Genomic DNA, 21,330 nt, shown 5'->3' with positions numbered 1-21,330 from the left:
CTCCTCCCATCATCATCATTAAAGTTCACTTCCACATGTTCTGATACAAGAAAAGAAAAAGACTTGTTTAAAAAGAGTGTGTGTTCTTTCTTCTTCTCTCTCATTATTATCTATACTTGGTGTTTATTGGAGCTGTTTTTCATTCTAATATTCTAACATTCATTTGTATATAATATTAAAGTGTCCACTTACAGACACACTGAGAAATTCAATATTTCTTCATGAATATTCAATCAAAGCTTTAACAGCAGACTCTGAAACAGCTGAAAGAAACTCAAATATACAAGTCAGCACTTTGATTGATTTGATTGATTTGAAACCAAAGTGAACTCTCCTCTTTTTAGATCAAATATTGGATATTATTCTAAAAGTCTTGACTTTAAACCTGTAGTTATTACCTGATAGGACAGTTTCTATGACATCACCTCCATCTGCTCTGTGCTGCTGCTGTCAGGAATAAAACTGACACACTGCTGCCCTCTGCTGGCTGCAACTACACACTGCAACCACACTGTAGGACTACTACTGTTACACTTCAACTATCACCACTAATATTCAAATGAACATTTCAAAAAGTCATCTGAAGCAGCTGCAGGAAATTCTAATGAGCAGTTTTCACTCTGACTTGGTCTTTGACAGACAAAATGATGAATCAGTTGATCAAGAAAAGAACCAACAGATTGATAAGAAAAGTCAAGTTGGTTTATTGCAGCCAGCAGAGGGCAGCAGTGTGTCAGTTTCAGTCCTGAAAAGCACACAACAGCTTCAGCTTCAGCTTCAGCGTCAATCAGCAGCAGCAGCCTTGTGTGTGGGCCGCAGGGGCTGATGGGAGGAGTGAGGAGCTGTCAGAAAGCACGTGGCCCTCGTCTGATCTCACAGCTCGTCCTTGTTTGGCCTCAGCTGCATCAGAGCGCCACTTCTCCCCAGGTTCACCAGAGGAAACACCACTGCACAAAATGCTTTTCCTCCCAGCTGCTGCTCTGTGCTGTCTGTGTTCAGGTGAGTGTTTCCAGCCAATCAGGAGCCAACAAACTCAACCTTTAACAAACACTGTCACACTGACCTTCATCTACCTGTCTGTGTCTCTACAGCGCTGGTTGCCATGGCAGCAGATCTGGTTCAGGACCAGTTATCATTGACCAGGAGAGTTGGTCAATCTGTCTCCTTCAGCTGTGGAGGGACTGAGGGGTGTTATAATAGCTATATAGTCTGGTACCAGAAGAACGACACAGAAACATTCAAAGCAATTCTTCTTTTTGATGCCAGTAGTGGTAATGTTCATAAACCTTACAATCATCCTCAACAAGATGATTTCACAGCTGAGAACAAAGAGAACGGCTGTGAGTTGAAGATAGAGACAGTTCAAGTCTCTCATTCAGCCTCCTACTACTGCCTCTGTTTGAAGTCTGGTTCCCACAGTGAGAAATGATGGGTGCAGCCTGAACAAAAACCAACAGATGAACAGATGTCAAACAGTGTTTGTGACAGGAAGAGAGCAGTAAACCACAGCCCAGGTTCACATATTTCACCTCCATCTCAGACACTTTTTCTGGACTTTTCTCTGATATTGATTCATATTTGTAGCTGATATTTCAGCAGGTTTCCTGTTGTTCCACACAGTGAGGACAAAGAAGAAATACACAAGCACAATAAGAAAACTACATCAAGACTAAACAGTTGTAAAGTAGATTTCATTTCCTTTCATGTGTTTCTACCTCAGGTTTATTTTGCTTGAATATCTGTTCCTTATTTTTAGATCTTTACCTGTCATTTTGCTAAGTCCCGCCTCCTGTGTCTTTCTATTGGATGAGTGTCAATCAGTCCTTGATAGCAGACGTCAGTTGTCACCTGTTGAGGTGCTCCAGAGAAGGTGAGGACTAGAATGGAGCTGTTAGTGTAGTGGAGGAACAGTGGAGTCAGCTGCAGAGTTTGGACACTGAGAGCCTGTGTGCGTCCATTGACAAGTAAGTTTCCTTTTCTGTTCGCACAGATGAGTCCAAGTTAGAGTTAGACTTAGACAGACTTTTATTGTCATTCAGTTTGCAGCAAGTGTATACAGAATGAAATTTTGTTTGCATAGGCCTCAGTTTTTCAGTTTCAGTGCAGTATAAATGTATGTGCAAAATTCCTACAAGCAGAATGGGAATAAATATACATAAATATTAAATATGTACAGCAGGATTTTAGGGTGTATGGCGATTTGAACAGCAGCAGTATAGATTAAATATATAAATATATATATAAATAAGCATCAGCAGTCCAGTGTGAGTCCAGCAGCACTGAGTATATACAGACAGAGCTGTTGTAGAACCTGATGGTCCTACACCGAATGCTGCAGAACCTCTTTCCAGAGGCCATCAGGGTAAGCAGTCCATGATGGGGTGAGAGGAGTCGCTGCAGATCTTCCTGGCCCGGGACACACAGCAGTTCTCTGCAGTGTCCTGGATGGAGGGGAGAGAAGTCCCGATGAGTCTCTCTGCTGTCCTCACCACTCTCCTCACATCCTTCCAGTCAGAGGCACTGCAGCCTCCACACCACACTGAGATACAGCTGGTCAGGATGCTCTCTATGGTGCTTCTGTAGAATGTGGTGAGGATGGGTGGGGGCTCTTCTCATCCTCCACAGGAAGTACATCCGCTGCTGTGCCCTCTTCACCAGTGATGCAGTGTTTACAGACCAGGTGAGGTCGTCTGTGATGTGCACCCCCAGGAACTGCTGACCACCTCCACGGTTTTGTTGTTGATGAGTAGTGGAGCATGGCTGGACTGGTTCTTCCTGAAGTTGACGATGAGTTCTTTGGTCTTGTCCACGTTCAGGATCAGGCTGCTGACTCTGCACCAGCCCACCAGCTGCTCCACCTCCTCCCTGTAGACCAGGTCAATGTTGTCCCTGATGAGGCCCACCACTGTTCATCTGTGTCATCCACAAATTTAACAATGTGGTTAGTGGCGTGTCTGGGGACACGTGGTGATGTTCCTTATTGTCTGTGGTTATAGAACCACACAAACAAACAAGCAGACTTCCTGTCTGAAAGTATTAATGCTGCACAGTGTGTGAAGTTGGCAGTAAAGTTCACTGAAGACAAATCCATCTCCAGAGCATGTTAGCGACGTCCCACGGTGATGACGCTGACTGAGCAGCAACCTAGTTAGTGAGAGTCCAGCTCACATCAGCTTGTCTGATTTAAAGGCACAGTACGCCATTCTGGAGAAACACTGTTGATACTTGAACAAACACACCCCTCCCTTCACTGAAGCTCCGCCCCCCAAATTCACTGACGATCGTTGTCATGGAAACCGACACTAACAAGTGTCTGAAGAGGAAAATGGTGGAATCCAGAGCGTCTGCAGCCCGAGGGTAAGTTAGCCACAATAAGAGGAAACAATTAGTAACAGTATGAAAACACAGGGAGCATATGTTTATTGTAGAAGTGTAGAAAGTGAGCTAATGAGCCCTCACAATACGTGTTGAAGACAAAGTGTTAGCCCAGGATTAGCGTAGCCTCTGTATCAGTAAGTTTATGACTCGAGCTTCAACAGTAACAGTCATTTCTACTCTACCATCAGTGATACATGGAGCTACTTTGTTTAGAGACAAGTGTAAAAGAACAAGGAAGAAAATCAGATGTCAGGGTTCTATTTCTGATGTTGTGTAGATTTTCTTCTTACTCTGGTGTAACTGCAGAGAAAAGCACAGAGCTGAGTCATGTTCCACAGGTGAAGACGTGTCACTCTAATGGAAATAATGTCAAGTCTGTTGTAGCAAGTCAAATGTTTTATACCAAGTTTACAAGGTCATATCTTTCATCTTCTTTGTGTTTCATTATTCTCATGGTGCAGCTCTGTTCCTCATGGACGAGGACGTGGAAGAGGCAGAGGTCAGAGGTCAGAGGTCAGAGTGGGACTGGTACCAGCAGCCTGGAACCTGGTGACCTACAGCTCTGCAGATGATGCAGGAAGTTGCCTGAGCAACTAAGTTGCCTCATTTGATTGAATTTGCTGAAAAGACTGATGCTGTTTCACTGGACCTCTACATGTCAGTCAACAATAAAAGGTAACTATGGGTGGTAATAAGCTGATTGCACTTTGTAATGTGGAAAAGGCAGAAAGAGAATGAATGAATGAACCATCCTTATCTAAAGTGATGGAGTGAAGCACATGAAAGACTGTTGAGTAGGTTCATGTTGGAGCCTGCAATGATCCTGTGGCTCAGAGAGACAAGGATTCATTCAGTGAACAACAGCAGAGTCAAAACTGGGAATGTACCATTCTAGGTGGATGAAGAACACAGGGGCACGGCCGTCACCCTGACAAAGTATTGGACACATGAAAATGTCGACCTGATGATGGCGCTAGATGAAAAGTCAGAGGATCAGCAAAGTTATTCCAGTTGATCCTCAGGGGAACATGAACGTCTGAACCAGTTGAAATGGGAATATTTGTTGAGATATTTCAGTGTGAAGAAAAAAGCAAAGAAAAGAAGAGACAGTCATGTTGATCTGAACATTAGAGAAACACATCATGGAGCTGAAATATGATACTGCTTCATCATTTGGACTCGTTCACCTCAGCTGACACATTCAACAGCAGACAGGTTTTTGTATCAGTCTCTCTCACTGTGTTACTTCATCTTTGGCTCTGGAACTAAACTGTATGTAACAGGTAAGAATAAACATTGATTTTCCTTCAGTTGTTTTATTGAAGAAGTTGAAAATGTGTTTGAAGTCAGTTTCTGCTGCTTCAGACTTTACATGTTAGTTTTTTCAGAGTTAGTCCAAAGTTCCTTATGCAGCCGTTGTTCAATGAAAAAGTTGAAGAATTAGTGAAAAGATGTTGAAATCTAATAATAATCTCAGTAATGTAACTGCACTTTATATAATGGTGAATGTGTCTTTTTGTGTAAAATATATTTAAAAATAATGTGAAATATATTTAAAATTATTTGAAGACAAATAGGCAATATATTGTTTTGATTCTATTAGTGTTCTGATGATAACTGTTCTTTATATGATTGTAAATATCTCTTAAACAAAAACATGAATTTAGTTTAATGTAGAAATTATTTAAAATTGTGTGAGAGTAAATCATTTAATGATGAGATTATGATCAATATATATTTATCCAACATAAAAAAAATCAATATATAAAATGTATGTTCATGTATAAGCACAGAAATTACACGTTTAGATATAAAACAATATAAAAACACAACCGTGTTTCCTGATTCTATATATATATATATAAAATTATATATGACCAAAATATATCATGGTAAATGTTTTTTCTATTTTAGACATAAAATCCTGTAATATTGTTTATATTGTGAGATATGTGGTTAATACTGTATAGCTCATGACTGTCAATGTATTTTAAATCATGGTAAATATATATTTTTGTTTAAAATATAGATCCTATATCTTTATATATTTTTTATTAAATTTCTTTTCCAATACTAACTGTTCTTTATATCAATGTAATTATTTTTCCAAAACATATTTCATTTTTTTCAAAATTTAATTTAAATCATTAGACATCGTACACAAAAATATGATTTAGTATCAATATGTAGAATATTTGTATGTGTATATACATACAGAAATGATATCTGTGTGGATATAAACAATAGAGAACACACTCTCACTTCTTTATTTGTAAATCTGTTTATTACCAAAACATCTACTTGCTAATGTTTTGTATTTTATGACTATAAATGTTTCTCATTTCTTATATTTAGTACAATGAATTTAATATAGGTAATATAGGTAATACATAATTATTAAATCATGAGGTAATCAACAAATTAGAGATATATAATACTAAAAGATATATTTGTGTGAACCAAAACTTGAATTTCATATCAACACATATATTCTTTATACATATACATACAGAAATTACACCTGTGTAGATATAAGACAATCCAATAACATGTACACACTTTTATATTTGTAATTATATATGTGACCAAAATATATCATGGTAAATGTTTTGTTTGTACGTTTAACATTAGGGATAAAATCTTGTTATATTATTTATATTGTAAAAGATCTGGTTGATACAGTTTAACTTATAACTATCATTGTATTTTAAATAATGTTAAATATGTCTTTTTGTTAAAGATATATTTCAAATATTCTTACACACAAATATGATTTAGTATCAATATATAGAATTTTTGTATATGTATATATACATACAGAAATGGTATCTGTGTAGATATAAGACAATAGAGAACACTCTCTCACTTCTTTATTTGTAAATCTCTTTATTACCAAAACATATACGTACAATATTTTGTATTTTATGACTATAAATGTTTCTCATTTCTTATGTTTAGTATAATTAATTTTAAATGTCATAAAGGTAATACATAATTATTAAATCATGATGTAATTAATAAATTAGAGATATATAATACTAAAAGATATATTTGTCTAAACCAAAAATTGAATTTCAAATCAACACATATTTATACATATACATACAGAAATAATGCCTATGTAGATATATGACAAACCAAAACCATGTAAACACTTTTATATTTGTAATTATATATATATGACCCAAATATATCATGGTAAATGTTTTTACATTTAAAATTAGGGATAAAATCTTGTCATATTATTTATATTGTAAAATATCAGGTTAATACAGTTTAACTTATAACTATCATTGTATTTAAAAAAAATGTTAAATATGTCTTTTTGTTAAAGATATATTTCAAATATTGTAAATATATAATATTATGATGACACATCTATTCTGAGCTTGTGATTTCTAAAAGTTGAATATGAATATAAAGAATGTAAATCCTGTTGCCATCTTTGTTGATCTTTCTCTGATGATATCCATAATATATAAGCATGATATATAGCAGAGTAAATCTATGTGAAGGTGAATCCAGTATATGTGGTGAACTTTGTGCTGTATTGATGAGTAGTTTAGTGATCAGAGTCCATGTAGTTTCCAGGATCAGACTGAATGCAGTGCAGTGCTGGAAGCTGCTGTTGACTGTGTGAATGTGTGTGTGCTGCTTGTTGCTGCTGTCAAACTTCAGATGAGGACGTAGTGAAGCCCGTGGTGAGCGTGTACCCAGCAGCATCCAGAGCCCACCTGGAGGGGAAGACCTCCCTGCTGTGTCTGGCCTCAGGCATGTTTCCTCCTCTGGTCCAGTTTTCCTGGAAAAGACCAAAGGAGGATGGTTCTCTGGAGGAGCTGCCCTCTGCTGAGGGAGAGCAGCTGGAGCTCAGAGAGTCAGGACGCACCACCTCCATCTTGCTGGTCCATCAGCCAGAGAACAGCACATATAAATACCACTGCTATGTCAAGCACGAGACGGGCACAGTGGAGGCCCAAATACAACGAGGTAATGAAGGCTTGGTGACTGTGTTGAGCAGTGATTCAGCTTCATGTGGAGACGCTGTCAAACAGAGCAGAGGAGCAGAGGACTGACTGATTTCTTTTTGAATCCTTTTCTGTTGCAGTGGTTCCCCTGGATCCTCTCCAGCCTCAGTGCAGGGTGAAGCTGCTCTGTCTGCTCTACACAGTGCTGATAGTGAAGAGTCTGGTGTACGGCTGTGGACTCTCTCTGCTCACCATGCTCAGAAACTAGGGACCGTCCACCAACTGCACACATGCTGACTGACTGTTTCTGCTCGCCTTTTCTCTCCATCTAATCTCAGCATCATCTCATTTATTCATTGCTCAGCAGTCAGACATCCGCAGTTTAGATACAGTCATCCTAAAAATAATAAATACATTCATCACACATATATTTTTAATTACTACTTTTAGACTCTGTATCATAGATTGATTCTAATACTCTATATCATCTTGTAATTGTGACCTGTATATGACTGGAAATGATGCTGAATCCTTAGTTGTCTAGTAAATTTTCTTTTGTTCATAATATTTTTTCTATTATTTTTCTTTTTGATACATCCTGCAGAGTGTGGCTGGTCTGTCAGATTCAGTCAATGTAACATTCTCAATATATTGAAAAATCACAGTGTCTGTTTATTATAAATATTCTTGTTTAAAATAAATCTGGTTTTAGATCAAATAATTAGAATCAACTCAAAATGGAATATATTGGCCAGATATTTTGACAGTACTTTTTTTGACTCAGTATAATTAAAGTACCAAGAACAAATTTGGAGGAAGATACAAATATCAGCATACAGCTTAACTAAGAAAACAAAGTCAAACCAAGAAAAGCAAACAGAAAAATTCAGCTTTCATACACAGTCAATTAGGTGTGGGTGTGGATGTGCTGAAAGCACAAGTGTTGTGTGTACTGATCATTTAACTTGAACATTAATCATCTTTTACAACTGACTCAGTGAGAATGTCAAACTCTACGCTGATGAAACTGTTGTTTACACACACAAAGTTATTCAAAAGATATATGGCATTATTTATGAGAAAATTATATTAAAATACAATAATATTTAAGAGCTACTAATATATATATATATGTGTGTGTGTGTGTGTAGAATAGCCCGCCATTTACAAGCTACATAACATTTTTATTTTATTTTATTTTTTATTTCACACTGAAAATGTAATATTACACCATGTTTAAAATGATACAGTTTAGTAAATAAGCAAGTGAACTAATTAAAACTTGTCTCTGGGGATATTCAAGGCCATGCCTACATGGGCTGTAAAACAAAAGTAACACAACAGTGAAATCTTGTGTGTTCAACTGTTTCAAATGTCATCAGTCCATCTCATTTATCACTTTAGTCAGTGCTCAGAAATGTCACTTACATAGTGCTGGTTGTAAGAACTGTTCATTTCTTTCATGGCTGAAATGCAAACGTGAACAGACTAAACCTCCTGATTTAGTTCCTCAGTTTAGCTTCTGGAGCTCCTCACTTCTTGGGTTTCTGAAAATTCATTTGCATGATCATAGTTAACAGACTGTGTAGTTTAGCTGATGAACTGTAGAGAAATCAGATCATTAAACTCTCATTTGTGTGATTCTGGAGGGTCCTAACAAACAACCCGTGTCAGTTATGTAGGAACACTTGTTGGCAGTTTAAACTGTAACTTGTCCTTTGATTGTTAAAACTCCAAATCCTCATAAAAAATCCCATGGACGAGACCTCCAGGTGGGTGGGCTTTGTGTTTAACTCTGTGTGGGTGGAGGGCTCAGTGGAAAAAAGGCTCACTAAGAGACAAACCACAGAGAGGGAGGGGGGGTGATGAGTGTGTACAGCAGCAGATATGAATCTGTTCTCAGTGGTTATTAGGACTCATAAAAAACTGTTGACAGCGAATCAACACTTCCTTTCCTACAGCAGACGGGCTGTGTGGGTTTCTGCTCTGCAGCCTCCACACTGTTAGCTGTGGCTTTTCACTTTAATAACACAATGATTACAACCATCCAGAGACAGAAACACAAACCACTGAGACAAACAAGTCATGTTGTTGTTCGCTTCTCAAAGCAGAGCTAGAGCGTCCATGTTGGTTCACCTCAGCTCTCATTATTTCAGTAGGTTACAGTTGATAAAAACAACAAAACCTGTTGTCAGAGGAGTCAGAAAATAAATGCACCCATCATTTATTTAAGCTTCAGCCCCGACTGATCAAGCTGCTGTGTGATCATTGTTATAACAAACGTAGTTTCAGATCATCTCCATCTGCTGGTTGTTGATGTGTGTAAACAACAGTGTCATCAGCGTAGAGTTTTACATCCACACTGACACAGTTTTAAAAGATGATTATTATATAACCTAAATAATCGGGAGACCCAGCACTGAACCTGGTGGTACACCCACACCGACTTATCCTTCTTTTTACATTGTTATGCTAAAATCAATAAAACAAACAATGATTACAAAACATTTTGATTATTTAAGTTTATTGAGAATTATACACTGAATACATTTGACAAATTGAAACTCAACAAAATGTATTGAAAACAATCAAGCTAAAGAAAAAATACTATGAATGAAAACACATCTACCAAACAGCTGATTGTTTGAACTTAAAATTCTATTATTACAAAAGTCAGAATTAAACATGTAAATACTGTAAACTAGAGCATCAAAATGACACTCAAATACAGAATTCACACTGAGTAACTGCAAATATACAAATGCAAATGAAATGATGTGATGAGATTTGATGGAGAGAAAAGGCGAGCAGAAACAGTCAGTCAGCATGTGTGCAGTTGGTGGACGGTCCCTAGTTTCTGAGCATGGTGAGCAGAGAGAGTCCACAGCCGTACACCAGACTCTTCACTATCAGCACTGTGTAGAGCAGACAGAGCAGCTTCACCCTGCACTGAGGCTGGAGAGGATCCAGGGAAACCACTGCAACAGAAAAGGATTCAAAAAGAAATCAGTCAGTCCTCTGCTCCTCTGCTCTCTTTGACAGCGTCTCCACATGAAGCTGAATCACTGCTCAACACAGTCACCAAACCTTCATTACCTTCTACTGTCAAGTGTTTATGACAATTCCAATCACTCCAGGATCAAATGGAAAGTCCAAATATAAAGAGACACAGGTTATAATGAGTTTGAAGTTGGATTCACTGATTTTCTTTCTGTGGCCACTTGGGGGCAGAAGAACTCCACAACAAGCTAAAAATACTCATCTCTGACCTTTGACCTGACACAGAGTCATTAGATTCATTCTTCATATAGAAATATTCATTAGTGGAGCTTTAAGATATAGTCCCTAAAGTTTTGATCAGCTCCCTCAAAGCCCCACATTTAGTACAGAGTCCCCAACAGGTGTTATTAGTCAGAACAGTGAAGTGAAAGCTGTGTGATTGGGATTTGTTGTGCTGTTGGACACTCTAACAGAATCAGGGAGTGTATGTTGAAATCCTTCAATGATGAGCAGAAAGTGAACAGACTGATATGCAGCCCTAACTGCAGCACAACATTGGAGCTGTCCATGCAGAGAGGCAGCAGGTGATCTTACAGTCAGCTTGCTGTGGAGCTGGCTGCTCTGTTGGCTCTCTCTCTGGAGGACAGGAGGCTGCTGGAGCTGGAACCTCTGAAACAGAAAAGGAGTCAAATGTTTGGAGTTGCAGTGAGAAATGTCAGTCCTCTGCTCCTCTGCTCTCTTTGACAGCGTCTCCACATGAAGCTGAATCACTGCTCAACACAGTCACCAAGCCTTCATTACCTCGTTGTATTTGGGCCTTCACTGTGCCCGTCTCGTGCTTGACGGAGCAGTGGTATTTATTCGTGTCGAAAGCATCTCGGTCAACCAGCAAGATGGAGGCGGTTTGTCCTCTGAGGTCCAGCTGCTCTCCCTTATCTGAGGAACTATCCTGTCTTTCCCAGGAGAACTGGACCAGAGGAGGAAACATGCCTGAGGCCAGACACAGCAGGGAGGTCTTCCCCCCCAGGTGGGCTCTGGATGCTGCTGGGTACACGCTCACCACGGGCTTCACTACGTCCTCATCTGAAGTTTGACAGCAGCAACAAGCAGCACACACACACATTCACACAGTCAACAGCAGCTTCCAGCACTGCACTGCATTCAGTCTGATCCTGGAAACTACATGGACTCTGATCACTAAACTACTCATCAATACAGCACAAAGTTCACCACATATACTGGATTCACCTTCACATAGAAACATTCTCTGCTATATATCATGCTGATATATTATGGATATCATCAGAGAAAGATCAAGTTCAACAAAGATGGCAACAGGATTTACATTCTTTATATTCATATTCAACTTTTAGACATCACAAGCTCAGAATAGATGTGTCATCATAATATTATATATTTACAATATCTGAAATATATCTTTAACAAGAAAATGGAAGAAGAAAAAAGAAGTGACAGTGTGTTCTGTATTGTCTTATATTTACACAGATATAATTTTGTATGCATATACATATATAAAAATTCAATGTATTTATAATAAATCATATTTTGTTTTAGATAAATTTATAGTCTATTGATCAGAATGTTCATGTTTAAAATACAATTGTAATTTAATTTTACGTTTAAATACGTTTTGGTGAAATAATTACATTTATATATACATCTATATGAAGAGTATTTGAAAACAAATTTGTAAAAATAATATAGAGCCTGTATATCTTGAATAAAAAAAAGATATTTTCCATCATTTAAAATACAGTGGCAGTTATGAGATAAAACATTTACTGTGATATATTTTGGTTTTATATATTTTATCAAACATTGTGTTGTTGTATCATTTTATATCCACACGTATAATTTTTGTGTGTGTGTACATACACAAAATTTTGTATATCTATGTTGATTGAATTACATTTTTGTAACATCACTATATATTGATCATAATTTTGTTATTGAATAATTTACCCTTATAAAATTTTCAATAAATTCTCTATTAAACTAAATTCATGTTTTTGATTAAGAAATATTCACGGTCATATAAAGAACAGTTATTATCAGAATGCAAATACAGGAAAAACAATATATAGCCTATTTGTTGTGAAATAATTTAATATATATATAATTCATATATTTTACACAAAAAGACACATTCACCGTTATATAAAGTGCAGTTACATTTATTAGATCTACAGTTTTAACACAAGACATATGGACTGTGAATTGATATAATATATGACATGGTAGCAAAGATGTATATATTTCATCAAGCATTATATATTATATTCATCAAATTTTTTTACGTCAATCTATTAATTATATTTAACCTGCACTACATAGTTATTTAGCATCATAATTTTTATAATTATTATATGTAATATTTTACACAATACATATAATTTTCCTCAAGGTGTTTGTTATCGTCAAAATGATTATTTCATATAAAATACATTTATCATCAGACAACAACTGTATTAATTTACTGTATTTACCAGCATCAACTTTTGAAATCTCATTTCCCATAAAGGAAAATAAGGTTTAAAAACCAGTGAACTTTGAAGAATCAGAGTGAATGTGAAGAATCCTGCTCATCACTGAAATTCACTTTGATTAACTCCACATTTAGTAGAAAAAGTCAAGTGAGCAGGAAAATCCTCCACAATCATTCATCTAGAAGTGAATTGATTTGAGGAGAGAGAAGAGAGAAAAGAAAAGCAGTCTGATGATTCATTAAGCAGCAGCTGATGAGAATCCACAATGCACTTACAATACAAGACTTTTTGGACTCTTCCAAAACTTTGGAGCTCAAGCAGAAAGAAAGAATTCCTTCTGGTGTGCAGTGAGATTTCAACATCTTTTCACTAATTCTTCAGCTTTTTCATTGAACAACGGCTGCATAAGGAACTTTGGACTAACTCTGAAAAAACTAACATGTAAAGTCTGAAGCAGCAGAAACTGACTTCAAACACATTTTCAACTTCTTCAATAAAACAACTGAAGGAAAATCAATGTTTATTCTTACCTGTTACATACAGTTTAGTTCCAGAGCCAAAGATGAGGTAACACAGTGAAAAAGACTGATACAAAAACCTGTCTGCTGTTGAATGTGTCAGCTGAGGTGAACGAGTCCAAATGATGAAGCAGTATCATATTTCAGCTCCATGATGTGTTTCTCTAATGTTCAGATCAACATGACTGTCTCTTCTTTTCTTTGCTTTTTTCTTCACACTGAAATATCTCAACAAATATTCCCATTTCAACTGGTTCAGACGTTCATGTTCCCCTGAGGATCAACTGGAATAACTTTGCTGATCCTCTGACTTTTCATCTAGCGCCATCATCAGGTCAACATTTTCATGTGTCCAATACTTTGTCAGGGTGACGGCCGTGCCTCCAGTTTTTCCCTTGTGTTTTTTGGATTTCTCTTTCCCCTGTGCTCCTCTCTCTCTCTCTCTCTCTCTCTCTCTCTCTCTCTCTCTCTCTCTCTCTCTCACACACACACACACACACACACACACACCTGTGATCCATCTCCTCATCAGCTCAGCTGTATATCACCATAGAAAATGATGTTGTTGAATTGCTGTGTTGCTTCTTACAAACGAGCACAGTTTGTTCACCGTGCTTCACTCAACACTTTATTTCACTTTACCTCAATGATTATCACCATTTTCCTATATTACAAACTGCACATTTTCTGTTTATTACAGAGACTTTTAATGCTGATAGCTGCACTTTAACTTTTTTACTTCTGTGCCTTTCTTATATTTTATTTTTTATTTTTGTCACTCTTGTTTCTTGCAGCTGTAACATGCAAATTTCCCACAAGTGGGATAAATAAAGTTTATCTTATCTTAACACATTCATTCCCAGTTCATTTTCATTAATTGTAGCAGGAAGCAGGAATGTTATCTGTAATTTGTTGCTTCCTTTCCTTGTATTTAGCTAGCTACATACGCTCACCAGCTACTTCATCAGGTACACCTGATAGTGCTGGGTTTCACCTCCTTTTACCTTCAGAACTGCCTTAGTTCTTCATGGCATAGATTTAACAAGGTGCTGGAAACATCCCTCAGAGATTTTGGTCCATGTTGACATGATAACATCACACAGTAGCTGCAGATTTGTTGGCTGTACGTCCATGATGCTAATCTCCTGTTCCACCACATCCCAGTGTTGCTCTGTTGGACTGAGATCTGGTGACTGTGGAGGCTGTTTGAGTCCAGTGAAGTCACTGTCATGTTCCAGAAACTAGTTGGAGATGATCTGGTCTTTGTGACATGGAGTGTTATCCTGCTGGAAGCAGCCATCAGAGGATGGTACACTGTGGTCATAAAGGGTTGGACATGGTCAGCAACAATACTCAGGTAGGCTGTGGGGTTTAAACAATGTTCAGTTGGTACTAAGGAGTTTAGGACAAATTCTGACCCTACCATCTGAATGTTGGAGCAGAAATCAGACCAGGCAATGTTTTTCCAATCCTCTATTGTCCAGTTTTGGTGAGCCTGTGTGAACTGTAGCCTCAGTTTCCTGTTGTGACTTGACAGGAGTGACACCTGGTGTGGTCTTCTGCTGTAGTCCATCTGCTTCAAGGTTCAGAGATGATCTTCTGCAGACCTTGGTTGTAACCAGTGGTTATTCAGTTGTTGCCTTCCTGTCAGCTCGAAGCAGTCTGTCCATTCTCCTCTGACCTCTGGCATCAACAAGGCATTTTCACCCAGAGAGCTGCTGCTCACTGGATATTTTCTCTTTTTCTGACCATTCTCTGCAAGCAGTTGAACAGGTGTATCTAATGAGGAGGCCAGTGAGTGTATATTGACAGTATTGATGATCTTCCTGTAACAGAGTATTTCAGTTGGGTGATTGATGGTTTCTAACTTCTAATTCAGAGCGAGTGACACAGAGAGATATCCAGAGCTTTCTCTCTCTCTGACCCCTCTCTCTGTTCTGTATAAAAGGTATGAAGGTAGAATGGGCAGACCTTGTTGTTTTTCCACCGTCTGTGTCAAAGCTGGTACAACAGAACAGACACTGACACTGCTGCTGTGTTAGGTCCAGTTCAGACCACATGGATTCAGCCTGACTGTGACATATCATGGTCTCTCTGTGTAAACACCATATTTTAAAGAATCTAGACCTGCTCTATATGAAAAGTGCTTTGAGATGACTTTTGTTGTGATTTGTTGCTATAGAAATAAATTGAATTGAATTGAATTAATTGAATAGTAGTATATCATAATAGGACAAAAAGTCCAGCAAGTCAGAATGTTTTATATTTTCCTGTCTAGTCCTACACTGTGATCCCTCATGTTGACCAATAGAATGACAGAGAGCTCTATGATGTAAACCAGTTGTTATCATATTGTCATTTTGTTGTTTAGATCTTTTATGTTTGGTATGATTCAATACAATTCAATTCAATTCAATTTTATTTATATAGCACCATATCACAACAAAAGTCATCTCAGGGCACTTTTCATATAGAGCAGGTCTAGACTCTTTAAAATAGGTATTTACAGAGAGAGCCAACAAATCCCACCATGAGCAGCACTAGGCAACAGTGGCAAGGAAAAACTTCCTTTAAGAGGCAGAAACCTCGAGCAGAACCGGACTCAGGGTGGGCGGCCATCTGCCTCGACCGGTTGGGTTAAGAAGGAGAGGGGGGAGAGGATAGAGAAAGAAGAACATAGCATAACACAGGTTCCATATCAGATGTAAGATGAGGCCAGTAATACAGCAGTAGTAATGATAGTAGTGATAATGCATTTAGTTTTTTTTTATGTTTAGTCTTGATGTAGTTTTCTTATTGTGCTTGTGTATTTCTTCTTTGTCCTCACTGTGTGGAACAACAGGAAACCTGCTGAAATATCAGCTACAAATATGAATCAATATCAGAGAAAAGTCCAGAAAAAGTGTCTGAGATGGAGGTGAAATATGTGAACCTGGGCTGTGGTTTACTGCTCTCTTCCTGTCACAAACACTGTTTGACATCTGTTCATCTGTTGGTTTTTGTTCAGGCTGCACCCATCATTTCTCACTGTGGGAACTATCACAGGAGCAGTAGTAGGAGGCTGAATGAGAGACTTTAACTGTCTTTATCTTCAACTCAGAGCTGCTCTGTGTTCTCACAGCTGTGAAATCACCTTCCTGAGGATGATTGAAACCTTTACCTACTTTGCCATCCTTTGAAATATACAGAATCATTCTCAATGGTTCTGTATCTTTCTTCTGGAACCAGTCAATATTATTACCACCACACAGCTGAGTTCCACAGCTGAAGGAGACAGATTGACCAACTCTCCTGGTCAATGATAACTGGTCCTGAACCAGATCTGCTGCCATGGCAACCAGCGCTGTAGAGACACAGACAGGTAGATGAAGGTCAGTGTGACAGTGTTTGTTAAAGGTTGAGTTTGTTGGCTCCTGATTGGCTGGAAACACTCACCTGAACACAGACAGCACAGAGCAGCAGCTGGGAGGAAAAGCATTTTGTGCAGTGGTGTTTCCTCTGGTGAACCTGGGGAGAAGTGGCGCTCTGATGCAGCTGAGGCCAAACAAGGACGAGCTGTGAGATCAGACGAGGGCCACGTGCTTTCTGACAGCTCCTCACTCCTCCCATCAGCCCCTGCGGCCCACACACAAGGCTGCTGCTGCTGATTGACGCTGAAGCTGAAGCTGAAGCTGTTGTGTGCTTTTCCTCTCAGGAACATTCAGGTAGAAACAGCTTCTATTTGTCAGTGTGTGATTGGTCAAACTGAGACCTTCAGTCTCCAACAGGCTGTTTGTCTTCAATCTTCAAATGTGTGCTGTTGAAAAAGAAGATGAAGGTTACTGTCAGCCTGCAGAGGGGATTCATTTCTTATTTCTACTCTGTCTCTTTCTTTTATTCTCATTCTTTCCATCTGTTTTCTAAATGAGGATTTTTCCCAGAATTCTCTGTTTCTCTGAACTGACTGAGTGAAAAGTTTCTTGGTCCTGATTTGAATCTGACAGCAGATCAAAGATCTGGGTCACCATGATGCAGAAACACAAGAAAACATTCATGTTCCCACAAACACACTCAGGTTGGTGGTGAATTTAGTAACACACTCTGTTATCTGTTGTTGAACAGCTGTGATGGAAACACACAGCTACAGATCCACAGAGTGTGTGTGTGTGTGTGTGTGTGTGTGTGTGTTGGGGGTTGAACAGGGGCCCTCAGGTCCCTTTAGCTCTGGGGGACTCTAACAGGTGAGTGTGGCCCTGTGTTGATGTGGCCCTCCTCTATATTCTGCTGATGCTTTAGCTTGGAGGACTTGTTGTTTTCTGATGTGACAACACTGTGGTTAATGTTTGGTTAGGTTGAAGGAAAGATGGTGGTTTGTCTTCAAAGAAGCTCTTTGTTAAGGTCAGATGAGCTGCGTCGTCATGGTAACAACAATAATCAGCTGAAGGTCAGAGAACGATGGTGGTGACGCTTTAAAAACATCAACAGTGACTCTCTGTTGGAGATGTCGTCTAAAGCTGCTGAAATATCAGCTACAAATATGAATCAATATCAGAGAAAAGTCCAGAAAAAGTGTCTGAGATGGAGGTGAAATATGTGAACCTGGGCTGTGGTTTACTGCTCTCTTCCTGTCACAAACACTGTTTGACATCTGTTCATCTGTTGGTTTTTGTTCAGGCTGCACCCATCATTTCTCACTGTGGGAATCCTCTTTAGCACAGAGGCAGTAGTAGGAGGCTGAATGAGAGACTTTAACTGTCTCTATCTTCAACTCACAGCCGTTCTCTTTGTTCTCAGCTGTGAAATCATCTTTCTGAGGATGATTGTAATGGTGTGATTCAACTTGACCATCCTCCCTCTTAATACGAAGAATCATTTTGAACGTTTCATTATCTTTCTTCTGGAGCCAGTATACGTATTTACTAACACACCGATCAGTCCCTCCACAGCTGAAGGAGACAGATTGACCAACTCTCCTGGTCAATGATAACTGGTCCTGAACCAGATCTGCTGCCATGGCAACCAGCGCTGTAGAGACACAGACAGGTAGATGAAGGTCAGTGTGACAGTGTTTGTTAAAGGTTGAGTTTGTTGGCTCCTGATTGGCTGGAAACACTCACCTGAACACAGACAGCACAGAGCAGCAGCTGGGAGGAAAAGCATTTTGTGCAGTGGTGTTTCCTCTGGTGAACCTGGGGAGAAGTGGCGCTCTGATGCAGCTGAGGCCAAACAAGGACGAGCTGTGAGATCAGACGAGGGCCACGTGCTTTCTGACAGCTCCTCACTCCTCCCATCAGCCCCTGCGGTGGACAGATTTTTTCATGTATGTATAACAATAGTGTCATCAGCATAGAGTTGTACATTCATGCTGTGAAACTGCTGTGGAAGATCATTAATAATGTTTAGAAGCGAAATGATCAGAGGGCCCAGTGCTGATCCTCCATCATGTTTGATAAAGAATAGAATGTTTTGAGTTCAAAAGTAGGAATTTTGTCACTGACTGTATCAACTCTTTTTCCAAACCCAGGCTCAGTTCTTTCTTTTCAAGCTGGGGGTTAGGGATAGAGAGGGATATAACTAGGATACAACTGAGTATTGCAGAGAGCTGATCCGAGGACAGTGGATATATCTCACTCTTCCCTTAAAAATGGATTCTGCAGAGGAAAGTTAAAACTAAAAATCTAGTTTAACTTAACATTTCATGTGTGACAGCAACAGTGTATGAAGCCTGTGTGAAGATTAAATAGAAAATGTTCCACTGAGTCACTTTATTTGACAGGTCTGATCTGTGGAGGTATAACTGCTGTGTCAGTGAAATTCTACAGCATAGGGTGTGTTTTAGTTATTGATCATCATCAGGAATTTCACCCAAACAATTTCAACCAATCTGCAGCATAAACATCAGTTAAATTAATAAGTACTGGTCACCAAGAGAGTCACAGAGAGCTGGCAGAGGGCTTTTTCTGTGAAGGGGCCAAAGAAAGTGTCTCAGTTCAGACTGTTAGTGACTCGGGCTGAGATGGAGGTGAAATATGTGAACCTGGGCTGTGGTTTACTGCTCTCTTCCTGTCACAAACACTGTTTGACATCTGTTCATCTGTTGGTTTTTGTTCAGGCTGCACCCATCATTTCTCACTGTGGGAACTATAACAGGAGCAGTAGTAGGAGGCTGAATGAGAAACTTTAACTGTCGCTATCTTCAACTCAGAGCTGCTCTGTGTTCTCTCAGCTGTGAAATCATTTTGCTGAGGATGATTGAAAGGTTTCTCTGGGGTGTCACCAGTCTTAATACGCAGAATTGCTTTGAATGTTTCTTTGTCTTTCTTCTGATACCAGAATAGATAACCACCACCACACTGGTTTGTCTGTCCACAGCTGAAGGAGACAGATTGACCAACTCTCCTGGTCAATGATAACTGGTGCTGATCCAGATCTGCTGCCATGGCAACCAGCGCTGTAGAGACACAGACAGGTAGATGAAGGTCAGTGTGACAGTGTTTGTTAAAGGTTGAGTTTGTTGGCTCCTGATTGGCTGGAAACACTCACCTGAACACAGACAGCACAGAGCAGCAGCTGGGAGGAAAAGCATTTTGTGCAGTGGTGTTTCCTCTGGTGAACCTGGGGAGAAGTGGCGCTCTGATGCAGCTGAGGCCAAACAAGGACGAGCTGTGAGATCAGACGAGGGCCACGTGCTTTCTGACAGCTCCTCACTCCTCCCATCATCATCATTAAAGTTCACTTCCACATGTTCTGATACAAGAAAAGAAAAAGACTTGTTTAAAAAGAGTGTGTGTTCTTTCTTCTTCTCTCTCATTATTATCTATACTTGGTGTTTATTGGAGCTGTTTTTCATTCTAATATTCTAACATTCATTTGTATATAATATTAAAGTGTCCACTTACAGACACACTGAGAAATTCAATATTTCTTCATAAATATTCAATCAAAGCTTTAACAGCAGACTCTGAAACAGCTGCAAGAAACTCAAATATACAAGTCAGCACTTTGATTGATTTGAAACCAAAGTGAACTCTCCTCTTTTTAGATCAAATATTGGATATTATTCTAAAAGTCTTGACTTTAAACCTGTAGTTATTACCTGATAGGACAGTTTCTATGACATCACCTCCATCTGCTCTGTGCTGCTGCTGTCAGGAATAAAACTGACACACTGCTGCCCTCTGCTGGCTGCAACTACACACTGCAACCACACTGTAGGACTACTACTGTTACACTTCAACTATCACCACTAATATTCAAATGAACATTTCAAAAAGTCATCTGAAGCAGCTGCAGGAAATTCTAATGAGCAGTTTTCACTCTAACTTGGTCTTTGACAGACAAAATGATGAATCAGTTGATCAAGAAAAGAACCAACAGATTGATAAGAAAAGTCAAGTTGGTTTATTGCAGCCAGCAGAGGGCAGCAGTGTGTCAGTTTCAGTCCTGAAAAGCACACAACAGCTTCAGCTTCAGCTTCAGCGTCAATCAGCAGCAGCAGCCTTGTGTGTGGGCCGCAGGGGCTGATGGGAGGAGTGAGGAGCTGTCAGAAAGCACGTGGCCCTCGTCTGATCTCACAGCTCGTCCTTGTTTGGCCTCAGCTGCATCAGAGCGCCACTTCTCCCCAGGTTCACCAGAGGAAACACCACTGCACAAAATGCTTTTCCTCCCAGCTGCTGCTCTGTGCTGTCTGTGTTCAGGTGAGTGTTTCCAGCCAATCAGGAGCCAACAAACTCAACCTTTAACAAACACTGTCACACTGACCTTCATCTACCTGTCTGTGTCTCTACAGCGCTGGTTGCCATGGCAGCAGATCTGGATCAGCACCAGTTATCATTGACCAGGAGAGTTGGTCAATCTGTCTCCTTCAGCTGTGGACGGACTGATCGGTGTGGTAGTTATCCTGTAGTCTGGTACCAGAAGAAAGACAAAGAAACATTCAAAAGGATTCTATATTTTGACAGAAACAGCTGCAGCATAGGTTAC

At 39.2% G+C, this 21,330-nt stretch overlaps 1 protein-coding gene and 1 pseudogene across 1 annotated transcript; one reads left to right on the top strand and one right to left on the bottom strand.

Moving 5' to 3' along the window:
- The first annotated feature begins 633 nt into the window (after positions 1-633).
- LOC127142402 (immunoglobulin lambda-1 light chain) lies at positions 634-7,908 on the top strand. The gene is made up of 5 exons (XM_051070235.1): positions 634-999; positions 1,092-1,409; positions 4,587-4,661; positions 7,057-7,365; positions 7,484-7,908. The coding sequence occupies exons 1-5, from the start codon at positions 957-959 to the stop codon at positions 7,609-7,611; spliced, it is 873 nt and encodes a 290-aa protein (XP_050926192.1). The 5' UTR covers positions 634-956; the 3' UTR covers positions 7,612-7,908.
- Positions 7,909-9,848: 1,940 nt separating this feature from the next.
- On the bottom strand, positions 9,849-20,158 carry LOC108882433 (uncharacterized; annotated as a pseudogene).
- Positions 20,159-21,330: the final 1,172 nt, after the last annotated feature.

Source organism: Lates calcarifer, linkage group LG4 (assembly GCF_001640805.2).
Source record: "Lates calcarifer isolate ASB-BC8 linkage group LG4, TLL_Latcal_v3, whole genome shotgun sequence".
Classification (NCBI taxonomy): domain Eukaryota; kingdom Metazoa; phylum Chordata; class Actinopteri; family Centropomidae; genus Lates; species Lates calcarifer.
This window is presented reverse-complemented; position numbering and strand designations above follow the sequence as displayed.

Excerpts from the sequence above, each read along its gene's own strand:
- LOC127142402 (XM_051070235.1), top strand. The coding sequence starts at position 957 with ATGCTTTTCCTCCCAGCTGCTGCTCTGTGCTGTCTGTGTTCAG. Across the intron at positions 1,410-4,586 it reads CTGCCTCTGTTTGAAGTCTG|CAGACAGGTTTTTGTATCAG; the intron begins GTTCCCACAGTG and ends CACATTCAACAG. Across the intron at positions 4,662-7,056 it reads AACTAAACTGTATGTAACAG|ATGAGGACGTAGTGAAGCCC; the intron begins GTAAGAATAAAC and ends GTCAAACTTCAG.